Genomic DNA, 19,000 nt, shown 5'->3' on the forward strand with positions numbered 1-19,000 from the left:
TTCAGCAAATTGACCCTCCTGAAAAGAGAGCATTGCAGTGTTATGGAAATGACCAGAATTTCCATTAACTGAGATTGCTCCGACCTCTATCATTGTTGTTGTGTATTTATATGTGCGTGAGAAAGAGAGGGGGAGAAAATGCTGCTTACATGCACTTGTGTGTGTGTGTGTGTTTGTGTGACAGCATGCACAACACTGCTGTGAAAATTCATGAAGCACGCCGGCTGCAGACAGCCACGTCTCAGGCTGCTCCATTGACGTCCTGTTCTCTGGCATGTTGCACACAGGCAGATCAATATGACCTTACCTCCACCACCCACTCCTTTGAAACTTAATTACTGATATTCAGCTACAAAGTCATCATAGTCTGGCTGTCAATATTCATTGGGGATCATTACGGGCCTAATAAAAGAGGTTATTTACGGGCTGCTCTGCTGACACCGGCCCAGGTCCAGATATTCAGCTGCAGCCATCTCAATTTGCTTTACCTCTCTCCCTCCCTCTCTTGCTTGCTCTCTCTCCCTCTCTCTCACCTCTCCCAGAAGCACTGACCTGAAAAAGAAAAATTGACAGCAGGGAAACGAACGGGAGAGAGGATGGAGGGTGAATTCTTCTGGCATGGCTTTTAATTCTCTTGGCCGTGTTTGGAGGTTTTTCAGCCTGTGCCAAAAAACCACTATAGGCGCACATATCCCAAAATCCCAAACGAAATGTGAACTTTGCTTGCCAGTGACATGGCAATCATACCCACAAAGGGATACTTCATGACATTTACAGAAAATGTTGCCGAGATCCTTGCGACAACACAGTTTTCAAATTCCTCAACTCCAACATGAATTATTGTGTTTTCAAGGCCGCAGCACCATTCTTCAGGTTCTTTCACTGAAAGTCATTTCCTCAGCACCAAAAGTGAAAGCAATGTGCTGCAGCACTCCCACTCCTGACATTGTATGGTGACAAAGCTACATGGAGTTTAGTGTGATTGTGGGAGATTGCTATATGTTAATTCTTTCAATAAATCAATAGCTGAAAAGTGGAACACTGAACCCTGTAGATGAAAAAAGGTACTGCAACCAGAAAAATCTCTCAGTCTCACATTCTCACACATCCTTTTTGTCTCTCACTACAACCCTCACACACGCACTCACATCCTTGTTTCCAAGCACACACGCACCTCTGCAGTTTCCTCTTAGTGTCTTGATTAATATGGTCCACTCTACGTCAGTACGCTGGATGCCGATGCACACTGTGCTGCCTTCCCTTAGCAATTAGCAGAGGGGCTCCACCAGCGTTGGATTATCAACAACAAGATGCCTCCTGACGCGAGCCCTAAAGCCTGCTGACTTATTCATATGTGTTTACTTTAAAAGCCTCTGCCTTGGTTTTTTGTTGGTGGAATGTATCAGAAATGAATTAAGAACAGCATGTGGGGTTCGAGAATGGGGAGGGGGGGGGGGGGGGGACAGCCACATTATACCCAAATACAGGTGGCCGGAAGAGAACAGGGGCCGCCAGAACTTGTGGTACAATTACAAATGTAATGGTGTATTGGGAAATTAAATTTGATAGAAGAGAAATCAGTATCTGTTGATGCAGCTACAGGAACTTTACCACAACATACACACCTTGATCAATTATTAACTGCAGCCTGTCAGTTGCTGTTGTGGGTTTGTGTTTTCTCTGTTGTGGGTTACGCCGAACAAGATCAATAAATTCTCCAGTGGTGGCTGAACCCCTTTCACGCCAAAATATAGGCTGTGACTGGTACTGTTGTGTTGTCTTTTCAGTATTGTTATGTGCCTCCTACTCCCACATGAATGTACGTGCATGAATAATTAAATGTTCATGTCAGAATTTCATTTAACACTCATCACTTATCATGTATGTCTCTTCTCTTTCCGTAGGGATCCTAACAAGCCGGTTCCTCAAGACACCAAGTTCATCCACACCAAGGCCAACCGCTTTGAAGAGGTGGCCTGGTCCAAGTACAACCCCCAGGACCAGCTGTATCTGCATATCGGCCTGAAGCCACGTGTGCGGGACCACTACCGCGCCACTAAAGTGGCCTTCTGGAAACACCTAGTGCCCCACCTGTACAACCTGCACGACATGTTCCACTACACCTCCACCACCACCAAAGTGCCGCCACCAGATACCACGCAGAACTCCTTGTCCACCAGGAGGCCCAACGGACAACACAACACCAAGCGGCCCCCCATGTCCCCGGCCTACAACAATGAGGACAAAGACTCTTGGAACGACGACGAGGAGACGGGACCGCTGGTGGTGGAGAACCCTCGGGATTACTCCACAGAGCTCAGTGTCACTATCGCTGTGGGAGCATCACTGCTGTTCCTCAATGTGCTGGCTTTCGCGGCCCTCTACTACCGCAAGGACAAGCGCCGGCAGGACTCCGGCCACGGGCAGCCCAGCCCACAACACCAGACCACCTCCAACGACATTGGCCACCATGCGCCCGAGGAGGAGATCATGTCGCTGCAGATGAACCAGACGCACCATGAGTGTGAGGCGGGGAACAGCAACGAGGGGGCATTGCGCTTGGCCTCGCTGCCCGACTACACGCTCACTCTGCGGCGCTCTCCGGACGACATTCCCCTCATGACCCCCAACACCATCACCATGATACCCAATTCCCTGGTGGGGATGCCCAACCTGCACCCCTACAACACCTTCACAACCGGCTTCAACTCCACCGGCCTGCCGCACTCTCACTCAACCACCCGCGTATAGCTTTAAGGAGGCCTGGGGCAGCCGGCGCAGGCGGGGGGGGGGGAGGAGGCAGCGGTGGTGGTGGTGGTTGAGGAGGAGCAGGAGGATGAACGATTGGAGGAGAGGATTGTGTTTTATAAATATCACAGGGAGGGGGGAGGGGAAGGGCATGAGTCGGATTAAAACGTGAAGAGATTTAACTAGACTTTTACTACGAGGAGAGTTGCTGTGAGCTCTCTATGGATGTCAAGTTGTGCAGAGCTGCCAAAATCAAACTGCTTCCCTTCTCCTGATTGGGGGAGGGGGGGTCTTTCTGCAGTGTTTTTTTCTAAAATAATCATTTTAAAAGCCTTTTTAAGCAGACTGAGGAGATATCAACACTGATCTTCTATACATAAATAAAACTAAGAGAAGTGCTTTTTATTTCCCATCCCTTCCTCCTGCGGGAGACACATCTCGAACAATGGCCTCTACGTCAATATTCGCAAAATGTTTTTAATTGCTTCTTTGTTTTATTTTACTTTTCAATGCCTTACAAAGCTTGTTCTTTTTTGTCATTATTTCTATTCCCTGAGACTATTCCAAGTGGAGTGTGTTACAAGCCGATGAGACTCAAAGATGAGACACTGAATACCGGGATGGGAACCTAGAGGATATGCAGATGTAGAGATTTTAAACCCTTTTTGGGCAACTCATATTTTCTTTCTGTTGTGTACCAATGCAACAGCCACACAAACGGTGTTATCTTTTTTATCTCGTATAGAAATGATTTGTCTGGGACAGCTCCTGCCGGGAAATGAGAAGGCAGAGATAAATACTATGTTACTGTGATTGTTTTGTTAAGAAAAAAGTGCATCTTTTACAGCCAATTTATCTGTTAAGCTATCTGATATTATCTCCACAAAGTGTGCACGTACACATGCTGCTTAGAGCACCGGTGTGTTTGTGTGCATGTGAAAATGATTTCTCGTTCCTTGCGTGGTAGAAAGAGGCTGAGATAAAGGAAGTGAGACATTGTCGGAACTTGCAAAAGCAAGAGCGGCGAGGGATTGAGTCTGCGTGTGTGAGAGTGTATTTTGAGAGTGTGTGAGAGTGTGCGTGTGTGTGTGTGTGTGTGTCCGTGCACCTGTTTTTTTGTTTGTAGGTTGTATAATGTGGTTTTTTGGGGGGAGGGGGCTGAGTATTTTCTTATGTTGTTGATTTTGGTTCAGCACCAGTAGTGTTTCTGCTGCGTCTCTGGGTGTCTGTCTTTGCAAAATAGCACTTGTTATTTTCAAAGTTATATATGTCTAATTTTGCTTAAAGATTACAAAATAAATCTATTATTTTACGTGTAAGAGAAAAAAAATAGCTAAAGATTCAACTGAACTAACTGACATGATTCCATTGACTTTGTAAGAGTTCCTCTTAAAAAGCAGACAGTGGCCTGTTTGCACTGAATAAACCTACATCAGTGCACACTTGTATTTCTTTGAATATATATATAAATATGGGCATACATACATATATGTATAGAGCTTTTATGAAGATATCAATCCCACTTACAAAAAAATTAAAACATTGTTCAGATTGCACCAACAAATACATTCTAAGCACTGTTGTTGCTGCCAAGACGTCCCTAGGTGTCTTTGTAAGAGCTCTATATGTATATGTATGTATAAAATATTTAATATTTATGTATACCAGATGCATACATGCTGATTGTGCCATGTGCCAAATTAAACCTGTAAAAAATGAAGAATATAAAAGTTTCACAAAACTTTTTGCTCTCTTGATCAGAATTGTTTTCCTCCCTTTTATGACTTTTTATTATTTCCATTTTGAATAAGTTGGAAACGAAACATTCTTGTAGCAAGTGAAAGTCTCCCCCCAGGACTTCCTCTCTACCTCCCTCCTTCTTTCTCCCCCCTTCCTCCTCCCTCTCTCTTTTTCTTTCGCAGAAACCTTTGAGAAAAACAGGCTAACAGCTTGGGGCCTATCCGCGTGCATAACTCCAGATTTTACTGTAATTCATGCAAAGCAGTGCTGCTGCAGCAATGGGAGATTGTGAAAAGATTGCCTTGATGTGCTCACATTGCATCCTATTATATGTTATTCACAGGAAAACTGGAGTTATTGATTCTGCAAGTAAAACTGACAATTTTCATTAAGTGTCTTGTCGTAGCGCAGATTGTCTCTTGTGCTAGAGTGAGTTGCCGTAAACCTGCCGTGACCTGACCAAAAATCTGTGTTACAATTTTTAGATACTTCATGCACATAGACCTCAACATTATTATGAAGTACTCCATTACAACTTCCCCTTGTATTTAATGATTGGAGACACAGCAGAGCGAGAAGCACAGTCTGGTCAGCTCATCACTGATCCTGCCACGAGCAGAAAGAGAGAAGGGGTTATTTGAGGGAAATTGCTTGGAGACTGATCCATATGAGTCATCCTGTTTTTGCTCATCCTGACTTATATGGGTCTGACCTCCTAATCAGCCACCGTCTTCAACGGAGCAGCAGCCACTTACAGAGAAACAGGCAGTTGGTTTCTACCTGGAGCTATCTCATTCGTACAGAAGCATTTATTAATGTCTCTGTGCGTATGTGAGGAGTAAGCTTTGCAAATAGTCAAACTTGTTTCAGTTGCAGTATTATCAGAGGGACCTTGTTTTACCACAAAGAATGAACAAACATGACGGCATTTTAATGAGAGAAAAACAAACATTTTATAACTGCCCCTGACTGAAAATGGATGCAAACCTTTCTCATTGAATTATGTCCTAAAGATTTGATTCACCTAAACCACTTTAAATGGCTTTTTGTCATTGTTATTGTGGCATCCAACCATGCAGACATTTTGATATCTCAAGGTTTTAAGAAATCTCTTTAAGCAGTCACTTCCATATAATAAAAGCTGATGGAATTTAATTTGCAGTGTTCACACGATTAAATATGATATTTTTTAAAACTCAAAATGTATTTAGTTATTGCAATCTATTTCTTCAGTACAAAGTAGTTTCAATACAAACGTTTAATAGTCGTGGACATTGTTTACGGAAAGATACAATTGGTGTTAAATTCCATAAAGCTGCTATTATTAATATTCATATGTTTCAAATGACAAACTCTTACAAAGCTATCTCCCTACAGAGCATTTTTGCGTCTTTTGGCAAACTGTTTTGGTTAATGGCCCACAACTTAACTTCAACCCTTTGGTTCCTTTCACTGCTCTCGTCTTGTCTTTTTAAGACACAACAGCCGTTTAGCAAAAACAGCCAACTAATCTGCATGCTACCTGCCCAACACCCCAGACAGTTGAGCATGTAGCAGCTCAGAGTCAGATCATTCCCTCATAAGGGTTTGTGGGGAGCAAAACAAGTGAACATTTGACATTTATCACGTAATCATAAACAAGACCCCAAATGAATGTTGCTCCTAAATGTGTGAACCAGTAACAGTTTGCCAAATTAACTTAAATGTTTATGCTATGTTAATGATATAATATATATTTAAATCATTCTAATGCCTGTTTGCACCGCAAAGCCATGAGATGTTTCTGGCAAAAATTGATTGCCTTTTTCTAATATTGTTTGTTTGTTTTTTGCTATTTGTGTGACCCGCCCTTTAACACATGACTTAAAGTAGTCTGATCCGTCTGCAGTGGTGGGAGGTCAGTTTCCATTTGGCTCCAACACACACACACAGGGCTAAAATTGAGTTGAGAAGTTGAGAGCGAGGTATCAAAGGGAAGAAATGTCATGGGAGGGCAAGTTGTTTTTTGCCATGTAATTTTCCCATATGCCGTTAAAGCAGAGCAGATGCCACTGAGTATTGGCAGGGGTGGACCTGGTGGCCTCGGGGACACCGTTTGTGATACATGGTCCTGTGAAGAGCCACATAATTAGGTGCCGGACCAAAGGGGCAGACCGTGGAAAGTGGTGTGGTGCAGTGAGAGAAAACGGGGTCAAAATCCTTCACTTCAGCCATGAGAAACCCAAATGCTGGACTAAATTAGCCAAAACTTCCTTTGACAAGAAGTAGAAAAATTGCACAGTTATGAGCAAACTCTTTTCCACCAGTCGAGATTTGTTTGCAGTTCGGTGAATGTCTTTCGAAAGTGACATCATTCAAGGATCGGCTGGAATACCCCGATGGGGTTTGTGACTGCCTCGACAGCACGGAAGACAAACCCAGCCTAGGAAATGGATGTGCCACCCGGAGAGAGGTGTGTGTGTGTGTGTGTGTGTGTGTGTGTGTGTGTGTGTGTGTGTGTGTGTGTGTGTGTGTGTGTGTGAACGTGTTGTTACCTATATTTCTTCTCACCCTCATCCCTCTCTTCCTGTTTCATTCATCTTTGTTTTTCTCTTTCTCTTTCATGCAGTTTTTTTTTCTCTTCTTCACACAAATGCATTCAGAGCAGCTCTACCTCTGTCTCACACGGCCGTCATTTGCTCATGTTCTCTTTCTTCTCCTTCTTAAGTGCCATAATCTGGTCCGTTCGCTCATTTCCAATCATTTAAGGTCTAATTGTGTTGAGTTACTATGTTTCTCTGCTGACTCGGACGCTAATTAGCATTACTTATTGGGAGGCAGAGTCAAACTGAACCAGAACTCTTGCAGCTAAATAGCTTGTTTTTCTCTAAAGGGAAATCATTTTCCATCAAAACACAGATAATCTGTTATTTCCATGTGAAAAACAAATGTCTTGTGTTGCCACAGAGTATAGACAAATCACTGGCATACTTTCAGGTTTTCCCAACAAGGACCATATTGCAGCGGAGCCTTTTTGCGGTGGCATCAAAGCCAGATGCTGTAACACATTTTTCACTAGAAACTAGGACTGATACAAAAAAAAGAAATGGTGTTTGAGCCCAAATACATCATGAGAAATCTCTGTTATCTCAGTGTCATTGTACAGATTACTAAACATGCCCTGTTACTTCTATGTTTATGTCCATAGAATGTATTTATAATCTCGCAAACTGGAGTAATCCAAATAAGATATCTATTCTTTCTGTATCTTATTGTGGTTCTCATGAATATAAAACATGACATCCATTTTCAGTTGGCGTGAGACCAAGAAGTTTAGTGCTGATAATATTGTTTTTGTATATTTTTCATCCTACAAAATGACTATACAGAGAGCTTCTCTGTATGTGCTGTATTTGAGTGCCCTATTGTTCCCAAATACAAAAAAAATACACAGCTTTAAAGGATAAGGACAGCATATTTCATCGCTTATTTTACAATCAAAAAATCCCACCAACAGACCTAAACCAACAATGAATTTATCCTGCTAACAAGTACCGAATTCACAGCCAGATATAGCGTATGCCTCTGTGCCGTTGAACTCATTGCCGTCCAAAAACAATTAAAAAGACAGAGAAAAGAGCCAGACTGGTGCATTGGGTGACATATTCCTTAATTACAACGAACACAGACAGTGTAGCCCTTTCCTCACAGCTCGTCAAACTAGCAGAGCGAGGAGCCCCCGGCACGCTCAGCGACGTCTGCCCAACACAGAGCTACTGTCCAGAGAAAAATGTTGCTGCAGAATTGTGTAAAAAAAAAGCAATAGTATCACCAAACAGTGTGGCTTTTTATGTATTTGTAATGGTTTTTAGGGGCAATGGAGTTCTGTGGCACAGTGGCATAAAATACAAACTGTGGCTGCACAGACAACACTTGTTAGCGGGATAAATTCATTGCTGTTTTTGGCTATTTTAATATGGATTTGTTGGTAAAACTTTTAAATGCAGCAGGGGTGCAACAAACTGTGGCAGCATTGCAAGAATGGAACATGTATAATGTATTAGTCCACACTAAAACCATTTTTTTTTTTTAAGGGTCTGGTTTGTTGTTTATGGAGGTCCAGTAAAGAAGAGTAGCAGCCTATAGTTCATGTAGTACAAGCAGTCCCACCTGCCCCCGGCCTAAAGCTTCCTGTCGACTGCATAATGATCTGCCCTCTGTAAGATGGATGGCCTGGAGATACCACTGGGGCTGCTGAGACTAAAGCCTGCACGTTCCCAGTGTGTGTGAGGGAAGTATCAGCAGCAGGCAACAAGCACATTTTAGGCTACAAAGTGTATCTCTTTAGTTTCCTGTCTGGAAACCTGTGTAACCTGTGTAACCGGCTTCTACGTCCAGTTCTGATGGTGGGTTTCAAGAGGACGTTTCATGGCAAGATTCATAGCTTCGAGGATGTTTGATTCCCTCTCTAACCGCTCCCATTTTTCATTGCATTATCTTGCAGATTTAGAACTATTTTGAAAGGGCTTTCCTCATCAGCTGAGGCCAGGCCCACTCCGCTATCTCCCAGTTGCATCAGCTGGAGTTCACCATCAGATGGCAGTCCACTAATGCCTTTCTCAGATGTGGGTTACTGGTGGCAGGCTGGGGTTGCGTCAGTGGACCTTTGGTGTATGAACTCGCTGTCCTGTGCTGCTCTAGCACAGACTACAGAGGACTCCCGGTAGACTTCCTCAAAGTAACTTATCACTTAGATCATATTACAATGACTTTCAGTGGCACCAATTTGATTTTAAGTGCTAATCCAGGCTACCGGGCTTTTCACAGATCTTTCAGATCAAATACACTGTGAGTTTGACTTCAGCATCTGAGTTTATATTCTAAAAACATCAGCACCATTTCTTTCCAGTGAAAACTACTGGAATCATCCTTTGAAGTTAAGCCTATTTTTGCCCCGAGAGGCTGAGACATTCCTTCGTCAGTGATGCCTAAATGTTAGTCCTGTGAAGTGAATTCTTCCTATAGTAGTATAAAACATATAACATTTCAATATTTTACACATATTTGTGTAGGATGATATTGAGGTGACTATTACATGCAAATGTATCATTGTAAAGCAAAACTACCCTCTGCTTGAGTTATTGGTCCTTCAACAACATCAAAAATATCTTAATTTAACATTTTATTTCAGTCAGTGAGATTTTATTGTGATTTCTATATTTTTCGACAGTCACATAATAGGAATTCTGGATGTATAAAGGGCTCTGTGGGGGGGAAGGTTGGGGTAATGTTTTATTTAAATGGTTATTCAGCTAAGATACCTAAAGCACCAGAGACATACTTGGTTACAATTTGGAATATGATCATTGTCTTGAGTTTTAAACTACTGGGGTCCAATTGACCCCAGAGGATAAAGGGTGTAAAGTAAATCTGAGGATAACAGGAGGGTTAAAAACAGGACATTCAATAGCAAGGCAGTCTGGTAACAGGTAAGACAGGTAACTCTTGAATCTTAAAAATGTTATGCTTTTCTATTTGCTCTCCTAGAAGTACTTACACACCGGAAACATGCTGTTAAGATGGGACCTCCATGTGTGACTAACAGCTTGGTACATCTCAATACAGAACACAGTTTGTCTTGCCCACTAGGTCGTCTATGGCATTTGCAAAAAATTATGTTCACTGTCACTTCCGTTCACACATCTGCATCTCCTCACAGCACTCTTGTTTAACTCCCTATTCTCACTAGTGTTCAATATATAACTAGCACTTAGATTGGAACATTCAAAGTACAGACGCTCTTCCCAATCCAAGAATCTAGTGATTTCTATATTTGAGTACTTTGATAAACTCTATGTTGTTTGCTTGAGTTTCAGAAATGAATTCGAGTAAATTGCCTGTCTGAGTTGAAAGAGGAAGGGTGAAGTGGCGTCAAAAAATCCCCAGTCGGCAGTGACGTAATGGCTCATTTGAAGTCCAGGGAAGGCTGCATGTGTCACATTCTTTGGGAATGAATTCCTCTAACAGTCATTATACTGGTTTCCTGTCCCATACAATGAGGTCTGAAGATTCAGAGACCAAAACAGGAAATGACAATAGGTAGAGACTTGGATTTATGCGAGAGAAACCACAAAAATCCAAATAAGCCATTTAAAATGTTCCATTGCACTGATGACTTTAAAATGAGGGAGTAGTGATTTTGTTTCTCCTGAGTGAGTCGAGTATTGGTAGATCTATTTCAATTCCTGCAGAGGACTTGAAGTTATTTATGTCAGTGATGCTGTTAAACGTTTGTTTACAACAGGTTTTTTTTGTAAAAACAGGCCAATATGCTTAATTAAGATAAGTTTACGAACACACTGATTTTGATTTTGCGTCGTTGAGGTAAACTCTTCAATTTGTAAACAAATATCACTCAAACTTTGCATGTCATAAATAAAAGCTCTATGGTTCTAATGTGAACTTATACTAGTTAAGGCTAGTTAACATTTTCTAAATAGCACTACAGGAAATACTGATGGGAATGTCATTCATTTGAGGCATAAAGGAAGTATTAGACAAACTGATATTAAATCAAAATGAATGAATAAAAAGTCAGGATATTTCCCATTCACATGTGAAGAGCACAACACTTTTGTACAACATTTCTTGGAAGTCCCTCCAGTAGTTGTTGAGACATTTCACAGAAAAAACACTTTGCCACGCCCTCACATTGTTGTTTGACATTTTACGACTTATTGTTGGCGAAAGTTAGCAAAATCAATCAAATGTAGGTAAATGATGCTTGTTACTTGAATATGCTTTAAGAACAGCCTACATCACAGATCTCCATAGGGTTTCATTTATTTTGTTGGCAGCTCATTCCTTAAAAGAGAAGCCTCAGATTGCTTAAGGGGAAATATGAAGGGTAGATTTCAAGCTTGTTATACAAATAGGTTATTGGGCTTTTTTCTTATCAACTTAGATTTGTTAGAAATTGTTTTAAACTTGAATTGACTGAATTTATTTGAAAAGTGGACATATTAATACATGAATACTACTGAGTAATATACGTTTCATTTGTGGGCCATATTCCATTATACTTTTACAATCTGCTGAGGGCCGATAGAAAATGGCTCGCGGGCCGTAGTTTGGACATCCCTGAACTAGGCTGACTGTCAGTTTCATTTCTTAGCAAAAGGAGACCACTCCTTTTGCTAAGAAATGTTGTAGTCAGTTTTCTAAAACATTCATGTTATGTCATCACATTATATCAAAATAACAAAAGAAATACAGTATGTATGGCCTCTATGAATAGTGGTGTAATATGAGAAATATTATTTTACACCATCAAGTCCTTTTATGGTTGTCCTCATTCTGCCTTTTGTGAGATTCGAGCAAGAGTAACAAAGCAGTGATCCGAGTCCTTGATACTGGCTCAGGGACTGGCTTGGGTTACGTAACACCCAGTCAGAATCGGACTACTTAGAGTGTGTGTCTGTGAGTGTCTTTGTGTGTGTATGTGTTGGACGGTTGAGCCAGTTAATTCTTTGGGAGAGTGTTGTTAGCCTGGACCGTTGGGGGGCTCTCGGCGTTGCTCGGTCTCTCATCAGGCAGATGACAGAAGACTGCGTGCTCTGCATGCTGCACTCATCTCGGCCATGATAGCTTCACTGCACAGGCCATATCTCCGCCTCATTTGCTCATTGTCTGATAATAACAAGTGTCTCCTTTCTGCTATACTCAATTACATCTTCATTATCTTGCTAACCAGTTTAAAGCAAACCAGCATTGTGTGCACAGATTTTAAGTTTATGTGACATTTATAACCAAGATGCCTGAGTCTATAGGTGTGAGGGTCAAAAGAGGTGCACCATATTTATTACGTCTTCATCTCCCCAGCCTATTCACTCATCATGACATCAATTCATTTTAATGTATCAGCTAATGAACTGAGCGCATTCATCATTTGCTCTGTTATCTAAACAAGGCGACATATTGCCCTCCTACGTTGATGCACTGCCAATCAAATACTGGTCTCATAGTAATTAGCTAAACAATGGGGAGTTATTCCCATAAGACCAACTGAAATATAACATCAGATCCTACTGAAGAACAGTCTAATGAAAATCATACAGAATAATTAGCAGTGTACAATGAAAGGACAATTCAGAATAGAGCAGGTTTGGCAGCGACCAGACTGCAGATCTGAGAAATACAGTTAGAAAATCGAGGAATTCCAATCGAAAGCCTTTCAGTTTCATCTTTACTACACCATCACGTTTCCTGCATTGTTGCCATTGCTTTCCTTTATCCTCTGAAAAACAGGATATGCCCTACCTTTGAGAGGAAAGTTCCATCATGTCAAAACACACATTTTTTTGTTACCATGCTGAACAGCTGTGGCCTCAATCAGTCATCGTAGCCTTTCTCAAAGTGGAGCAGACAAAACAGGAGGAGAAGGTTACTTTTTACCACCCCTGTGTATTTTACCATTCTTTGAACAATCTTATTTTCCCTTTTGGTATCTTTCTATTCCCATTTCTCCTTTACGCTTTACAGTAATGTCACATTTTAAGATCATTTACTCTCACTACTACACCCCACTCTCCACAAACTGGCGCCAACTCTTGTCCGGGGCAGGAGGGTTATATAGTTGGCCACAGTTCAACACAGTGGACTTTCTGAACAAAATGTCTTTTAATGAGACATAAACAGACAAGGGACAGTATCTTAAATGTCCAGCCTTCCTTCCTTTGGCTGCTACGGCTGACATGATGTCAAACAGCAGGTCCACCGAGCAGTCCAACTGTAATATATCACCAGGGCCGCTGGCTCAGGTGACGGGTCGTATCAACATGCTGTCTGGGTCTTTCTTAAGGAGAAAACAATGACAATTCAATAAACTGCTGGTCCATTACATCTCTGTTTCCATGAGGGCAAAACTTTTCCTTGGCTGTCGTCGTTCTGAAAGTGTGATTACAACTAGCTGTGCAGCAAAATACTTCAAAGATTGTTGACTGTTGTTTCTCATTCAGCCTCATCCTCAACTCAAATCTGGCAGTTCTCTAGCAGTGTACTAAAAATAATTTTGCATACTTCAGCAGGATTATGCAGCTGACGCCACTCAATTTAAAAGTCAAAAGTGAAAAATCACATCTTACAACCACAACATTCACCCTGGCCTCTGCGGTTTCTCTAAGCAGTGTGGATTTGACAACAGGGAGGAGACACCTGTGAGTGGATGAGACTTGTGGAGTGATTTGACAGCGCACTGTAAACACAACCATGGTGGAAAAATAACAGCAAAGAAACTGTTAAGGCGCTGTTTCACAGGGAAATCAAACAAAGAAAAACAATTTCCTTCCTGAAGTTCAAAGCTTGGATGTGTGGTATTAAGTTACAGCAGAGTCAAAGCCCCCCCGACATAATAAATTAAAGCTCAAAGTGTAAATGAGCATTGTTTCTCCCAGCACCACTGACGCACTTCCTCCTTAAAGCTGTCTTCACGTTCATGTGTCTGAGCCACATTTGTGGGTTTCCTGAGTTGGAGGCAGAAGTGAAACTCAAAGCATAATGAGAACAGACATACAGGAAGCAGGTACAAACCAAGGAGAATGGGTGAAGGGCCCCAGAGACATGTGGCGCGACAGTACCAACAGTCAATTTCAGGGATAGTGAAGTGTAGGAACACTGAATACAATTTAATGTCAGTACTGTCAGAAGTATTCTTCAGAAAAGTGAAAAGCTTTTAACGTTGTGTGTGTTTAGGATCAGATGTGGCCAGCAAGGTCAGCTTTGTCTCTGCACTCAATATGGGACAACATTTAAATGTAGTTTCATATCATGTGTAAAGCAACAAAGAAAAAGGAAATCTATACGCATTCAATGAAAATGTAACTTTATTTATATGTGCATTCATCTGTACAACCATTTATATATATCTAAAAATAAAGGAATATTAACAAGAACTATACCCTGGAAATGTCTGCACATACATAACTTTTGATGGCCTATTACACACAGATCTGGACCTCTTGGACTTTAATTCATTTAAAACTAAAGTGCCATCTGTAATTTGGATCAGCTTCCTTATACAATAAATAACACTGAGGATTTAGGGCCGTTGTACTTATTGGAAATGTACATTTTGCAATAGCATGCTTCCTATACTCTGGGAGCGTTTTCTCGTACCTCCAGAGGGTTTAGGGTTTGTCTAGTTTCAGGAATTTGTCGCATATCTCTGATCTGAAGCTGTTGGGGCATCGTCTTTCCAGCTTGACGTGGCGTCGCCAAAGGTCTGGGGGGGATCTTGCATTTTGGAATGGAGTGCCCTTCTAATTTCTGATGTTAACCTTTTCCCCTGGTGAAGCCAGGGGAGCATTTGTTCCCTCAGATCTGCTCTGGTGTAGATCTGCGGTAGCCAGCCAAGTCGCCCTCGGCCTGTTTCTCCCCATCTTCGTGTCTCTCTTTCTTTCTCAGTTCACATCTCTGCAAAAGAGAGGGGAAGAAGAATAAACTACAAAAGCCAGAATAAGATAAAAAGGCACCACACAGGAATATTAACACACATGCACTGACTAATAGCTGAGCCTTGTAAGGATACAGGGGGAGTTAGGATTCATTGGTAACATTAATTCTCTCAGCGTCAAAACCACTGATAGCAGCGGATGTATGTTGTTCTTTGTGGTTTGTGTGCGTGTACGTGCACAAAGCCATGTGTTCACAGGCCTCTGAAACAGCACTGCTTTAGTGCTGATAGCAGGATGTTCATGTAGTCAAGTACACTATTATCACTAAAGGTCGTGCAGATAGTCCACCTGAGTCCCCAGACATGGCATTTACACACAAGAGGTGCTCCAAGATAAACAGGAGGGGGGGTAGTACAGGGTATAAACATGGTGGCTACTACTATGCACTCTGTCAATGTGTAACAAATCATGCACTCCAATCCGGGTCTCTGCCCCTATTACACCCAGCAGCCTGCAGCTTGTCAGTTTAAGGGCAAACGGAATAAAGAAAGGATCAAGTAATATGGGGGGTAATTCTCTTAAATACACACCTGCAAGTTCTCGGTCCAACATGTCGATAAAACTCTCAAGTTCCGTTGTGTCTCCCAGCTTGGCTGCAGAAAGAGGACAGCGAGAAAAGGAATTGTAGTAACTGACGTAAAGCAATGGAACATTTCTGTTGGGAAATGCAGATCAGTTGAGGGGTATTTTCCCTTGGACCAGAATCTGAAAACTAATCTCAGAGTTACATATGAACCAAAGCTCATCTTTTTTTCTTAAAACTGAGATAATGCTGCTTTTAAATAAATCCCAGACACCTTGATGGATCCCACCAGGATCTATGTAAAACCATGTAAATATCGTTGAGGTTATCTGCATAAACCCTGACATTTGTGAATGACAATGTCTTGTTTTAGTCCATTTAGATTTAACAGTTGCATCTACATGTCACAGAATGCAACAATTCTCATTCATGTATACACCTAAGTGAATCCCCTTGCTACACAACAGCACAAATAACCCCTGCAGGAGGCTTGGAGAGGGGGGGGGGGGGGGGGGGGCTGAGATGCTACAGTCGCAGCGGCAGGGGGCTTTGTTGTGTAAAAACAAAAGAGCTCCTAGCCTGAAGTAGAGGGTTTTTGTGTGGATGCGATAGTGATCAGAGTAAAAGTGATAGTGATCACTGTAAGAAGGAGGGCTATCTGGATGGAGATGGGCTGATGGGAGTTAGTACCTTTCGGTGCCAGCGTTATGCCTGCTGTGTGAAGCTCCTCCTCGCTGGTGTTCAAACTGTTTCCCAAAGAAGCTTCGCTGCCTGGGGGGAGAGGGAGGCGAGAAGGGGGTGAGCGGAAATAATAAACAGGAGACAAGCACTAAGGCCAGCCCATGCAAATGATCAAACAATAACAAACAATTTTAAAGCAGATAATGGAATAAGATGCAGCAAAATGAAGGTAAACGCGTATTCACTGTCGGCTTTTAAAACATTAGGGGGCCAAAATACTTTCAATAATGATGACGCAAGGGAGCAGAGGAACACACAATCTTCTTTTATCTCATAACCCTCGACAAATGCACAACAGCAGCAACAAAAACAAAAAACAGACAATTACAGAAGATGGGTTATTCATAATTGCAGTTCCTTCTGGTACACAGCTATTGTCATGATCAAAACAGCCCCTTTCATAGAAGTGTACAAGGATGTGTCCCCTTGTAACACTAATTTCATGCAAATTAAAAGAGTCAAGCTGCAGTTGTTTTGGCTGATAAAGGGGCTCAACCGGCACCCATGGGGATAACCTCACTCACAACAAAATGATGCACTAAATAATGTCCTTCTTTATCCACACTTTGTACAATAAGCAAACATTATCTTATTAACTGCCACATTGTTCTAGTGCGATGGTTTCGTGTCACTCACTGTAATCCGAGTCCTCCACTCCGCTGTCGTCTCCCAGCCCCGTGCGACTTTTGGCCTCCTGCAAGACGTGCTGGTAAGGATGCGGTTTGCTCAGAGAGGGGGCCTTCAGCTCCTCCACCACATCCTGGAACTCCTGCAGCAACCCGTCCAGCTCCAGATCCAAGTCTGTGGAAAATGTGACAAAGATTGGAAAGAAACCATGTTATTCCACTAAAGGAAAATGTTAACATCTCTATTTTTTTAAGAAAGCTCAAATAAAAGTAGAAAAGTTCTTATAATAATGAGATTGAAGCGTATATTTGGAACATTTTTGAAATAAAACAAAAAAGTACATATCTTAGACTTTGTGATACAACTTTCAACACAAAGATATTTTGGGTGACTCTGAAATATAATAAAAGCCAAAACCTGCAGTACAACTTTATGTCAGTGGGTTTTATCAGGTCACTTGACGAGGGAAAATAAAATTAACAGCCCATAAGGCATATAAAACATTGAATAGCCTGTAAAACACCTGGTCTGCTTACTGTGATACATAAATAATGCCTTTTTATCTTAAATCTAAGCAACACTTTTGGCCAATTCTTGAATAAATTCCTAGTCATTAAAGAACGGATGACCACAACTCAGTTTACCCACCATTTTATGAATATGATAAAACTTTAACAGTCCCCATATGCAATATAAAATAGTGTTTTAAAGATATACAATGAAAAGTATAAGCAGATAGACACATTTAAATATGTATTAGAATACAACTTTTGAAATGTGTAAATATATGTAAATGGTCCCAAAAACATAACAGGCTATCTGATTTACACAACTTAAATGTACTTTGAAACTTTGATTTCTCATGTAACAGGATTAAGTAATTTGTAGAGGTGAAAGCAGTTAGTTACAGGCCTATGATCACCATCACTGTGTCATAATTTAAAACGAATGGCTCATACACTCACCTGTGTTAATGTCTGAGGTCATGTTGGAGCAGAGAAACTAAACACCACCAGGCTGCTGCTGCTGCTGCTGCTGGGCGACTGGGTTCACAATGGTTTCAAGCTTACCAGCAGGACTGTAGTTTTATTATAAAGCCCTCCTAACACACACGCACACACACACACACACACACACACACACACACACACACACACACACACACACACACACACACACACACACACACACACGCGCTGAGCTAGCACCAGCCAATCATGTCGCAGAAGAACCTCAGAGGTTTACTGTAACTGGAAAAAAAGTAAGCGGAAAGTTGAGAAGGAACCCCATACACAAATGAGACGCACGGAAATAAGCCATTACGTAACTCAGGTTGCGGTTTGCATGATTTAAAATAAAGAAAATGTGTTTAGACTTTAAAGAACATTAACTGTTGATAATACATGTATCGTGTTTTGGCACAAGGAAGTTGTATACATTCGGAGTCATACAATTAAATGAAGTTTTATTGAAAAATAAAAACGGCGATGATGATCACTCTAAGAACTTTGTAAGGGTCCTGTCACCTCGTATCACATTAAAATTAATTTATAGAAAACGGGATATATTTTACTTACATAGTCTTGATTTTATGAATGTAGGCTATGCCTTTATAGTCTATGATTCATACCCATTCCCTGACTCTGGGCAGACTTGAATAAGTGGCACTTAAGTTGAAGTATGTGTATGTGTGTGTAAAACAAAAGTCGGAAATATTATAATTGTATTTATTTATTTACAGTTACTTTAAAACAAAACATGTACACTTACAAAACATGTACAGTTTTGTTAGCGCAGCATGGTGGAAAGGAGCAGCTAGGGAGAAGAAAATCTTATTATATAATTTTGCTGATAGTGACATCGACAGAAGCCTTTCACGAGAAATGTCTGGACAACTGTAATATTCATTATCCTTCACTCAAAGTAAAAGTTATTTCATGATTTAAAATACTCAATCGCAGAAATGAAGGCTTATACTTAATTCATCAAAAGTGGTCGCTATGCAGAATAGCCCATTATGTGTAACATTATGTGTATTCTGGTGTGTAGCATTTTATATTGCAGCTAATCCTGGTTGCTTTAAATATTGGTGGGAAATTCATCATGTTTTAAGTTTTCTATTTTTTTAATA

At 41.3% G+C, this 19,000-nt stretch overlaps 2 protein-coding genes across 4 annotated transcripts in view; one reads left to right on the plus strand and one right to left on the minus strand.

The window, feature by feature from the left end:
- nlgn3a (neuroligin 3a) overlaps positions 1-4,491 on the plus strand; it is a 120,519-nt gene extending 116,028 nt beyond the window's left edge. For all 3 annotated transcript variants that reach the window (XM_034120994.1, XM_034120996.1, XM_034120995.1), the window contains one exon: positions 1,905-4,491. In XM_034120994.1, coding sequence (XP_033976885.1) covers positions 1,905-2,751 — 847 coding nt within the window. In that variant the 3' untranslated portion in view covers positions 2,752-4,491. The remainder of the gene's footprint in view (positions 1-1,904) is intronic.
- Positions 4,492-14,330: 9,839 nt separating this feature from the next.
- si:dkey-27i16.2 (regulator of cell cycle RGCC) lies at positions 14,331-18,004 on the minus strand. The gene is made up of 5 exons (XM_034121305.1): positions 17,835-18,004; positions 16,879-17,043; positions 16,192-16,272; positions 15,509-15,571; positions 14,331-14,937 (listed from the first exon to the last, which is right to left on the minus strand). Exons 1-5 carry the CDS (start codon positions 17,854-17,856, stop codon positions 14,930-14,932), a joined length of 339 nt encoding a protein of 112 aa, XP_033977196.1. The 5' UTR covers positions 17,857-18,004; the 3' UTR covers positions 14,331-14,929.
- Between the last annotated feature and the right edge of the window lie 996 nt (positions 18,005-19,000).

This window comes from Trematomus bernacchii, unplaced genomic scaffold, assembly GCF_902827165.1.
Source record: "Trematomus bernacchii unplaced genomic scaffold, fTreBer1.1, whole genome shotgun sequence".
Lineage (NCBI taxonomy): Eukaryota > Metazoa > Chordata > Actinopteri > Perciformes > Nototheniidae > Trematomus > Trematomus bernacchii.

Bases quoted from the DNA above. Each gene is read 5' to 3' on its own strand.
- si:dkey-27i16.2 (XM_034121305.1), bottom strand. From the start codon at position 17,856: ATGACCTCAGACATTAACACAG. The intron at 17,044-17,834 runs GTGAGTGTATGA...CATTTTCCACAG, and splicing joins GACCTCAGACATTAACACAG to ACTTGGATCTGGAGCTGGAC. The intron at 16,273-16,878 runs GTGAGTGACACG...CTCTCCCCCCAG, and splicing joins AGTGGAGGACTCGGATTACA to GCAGCGAAGCTTCTTTGGGA.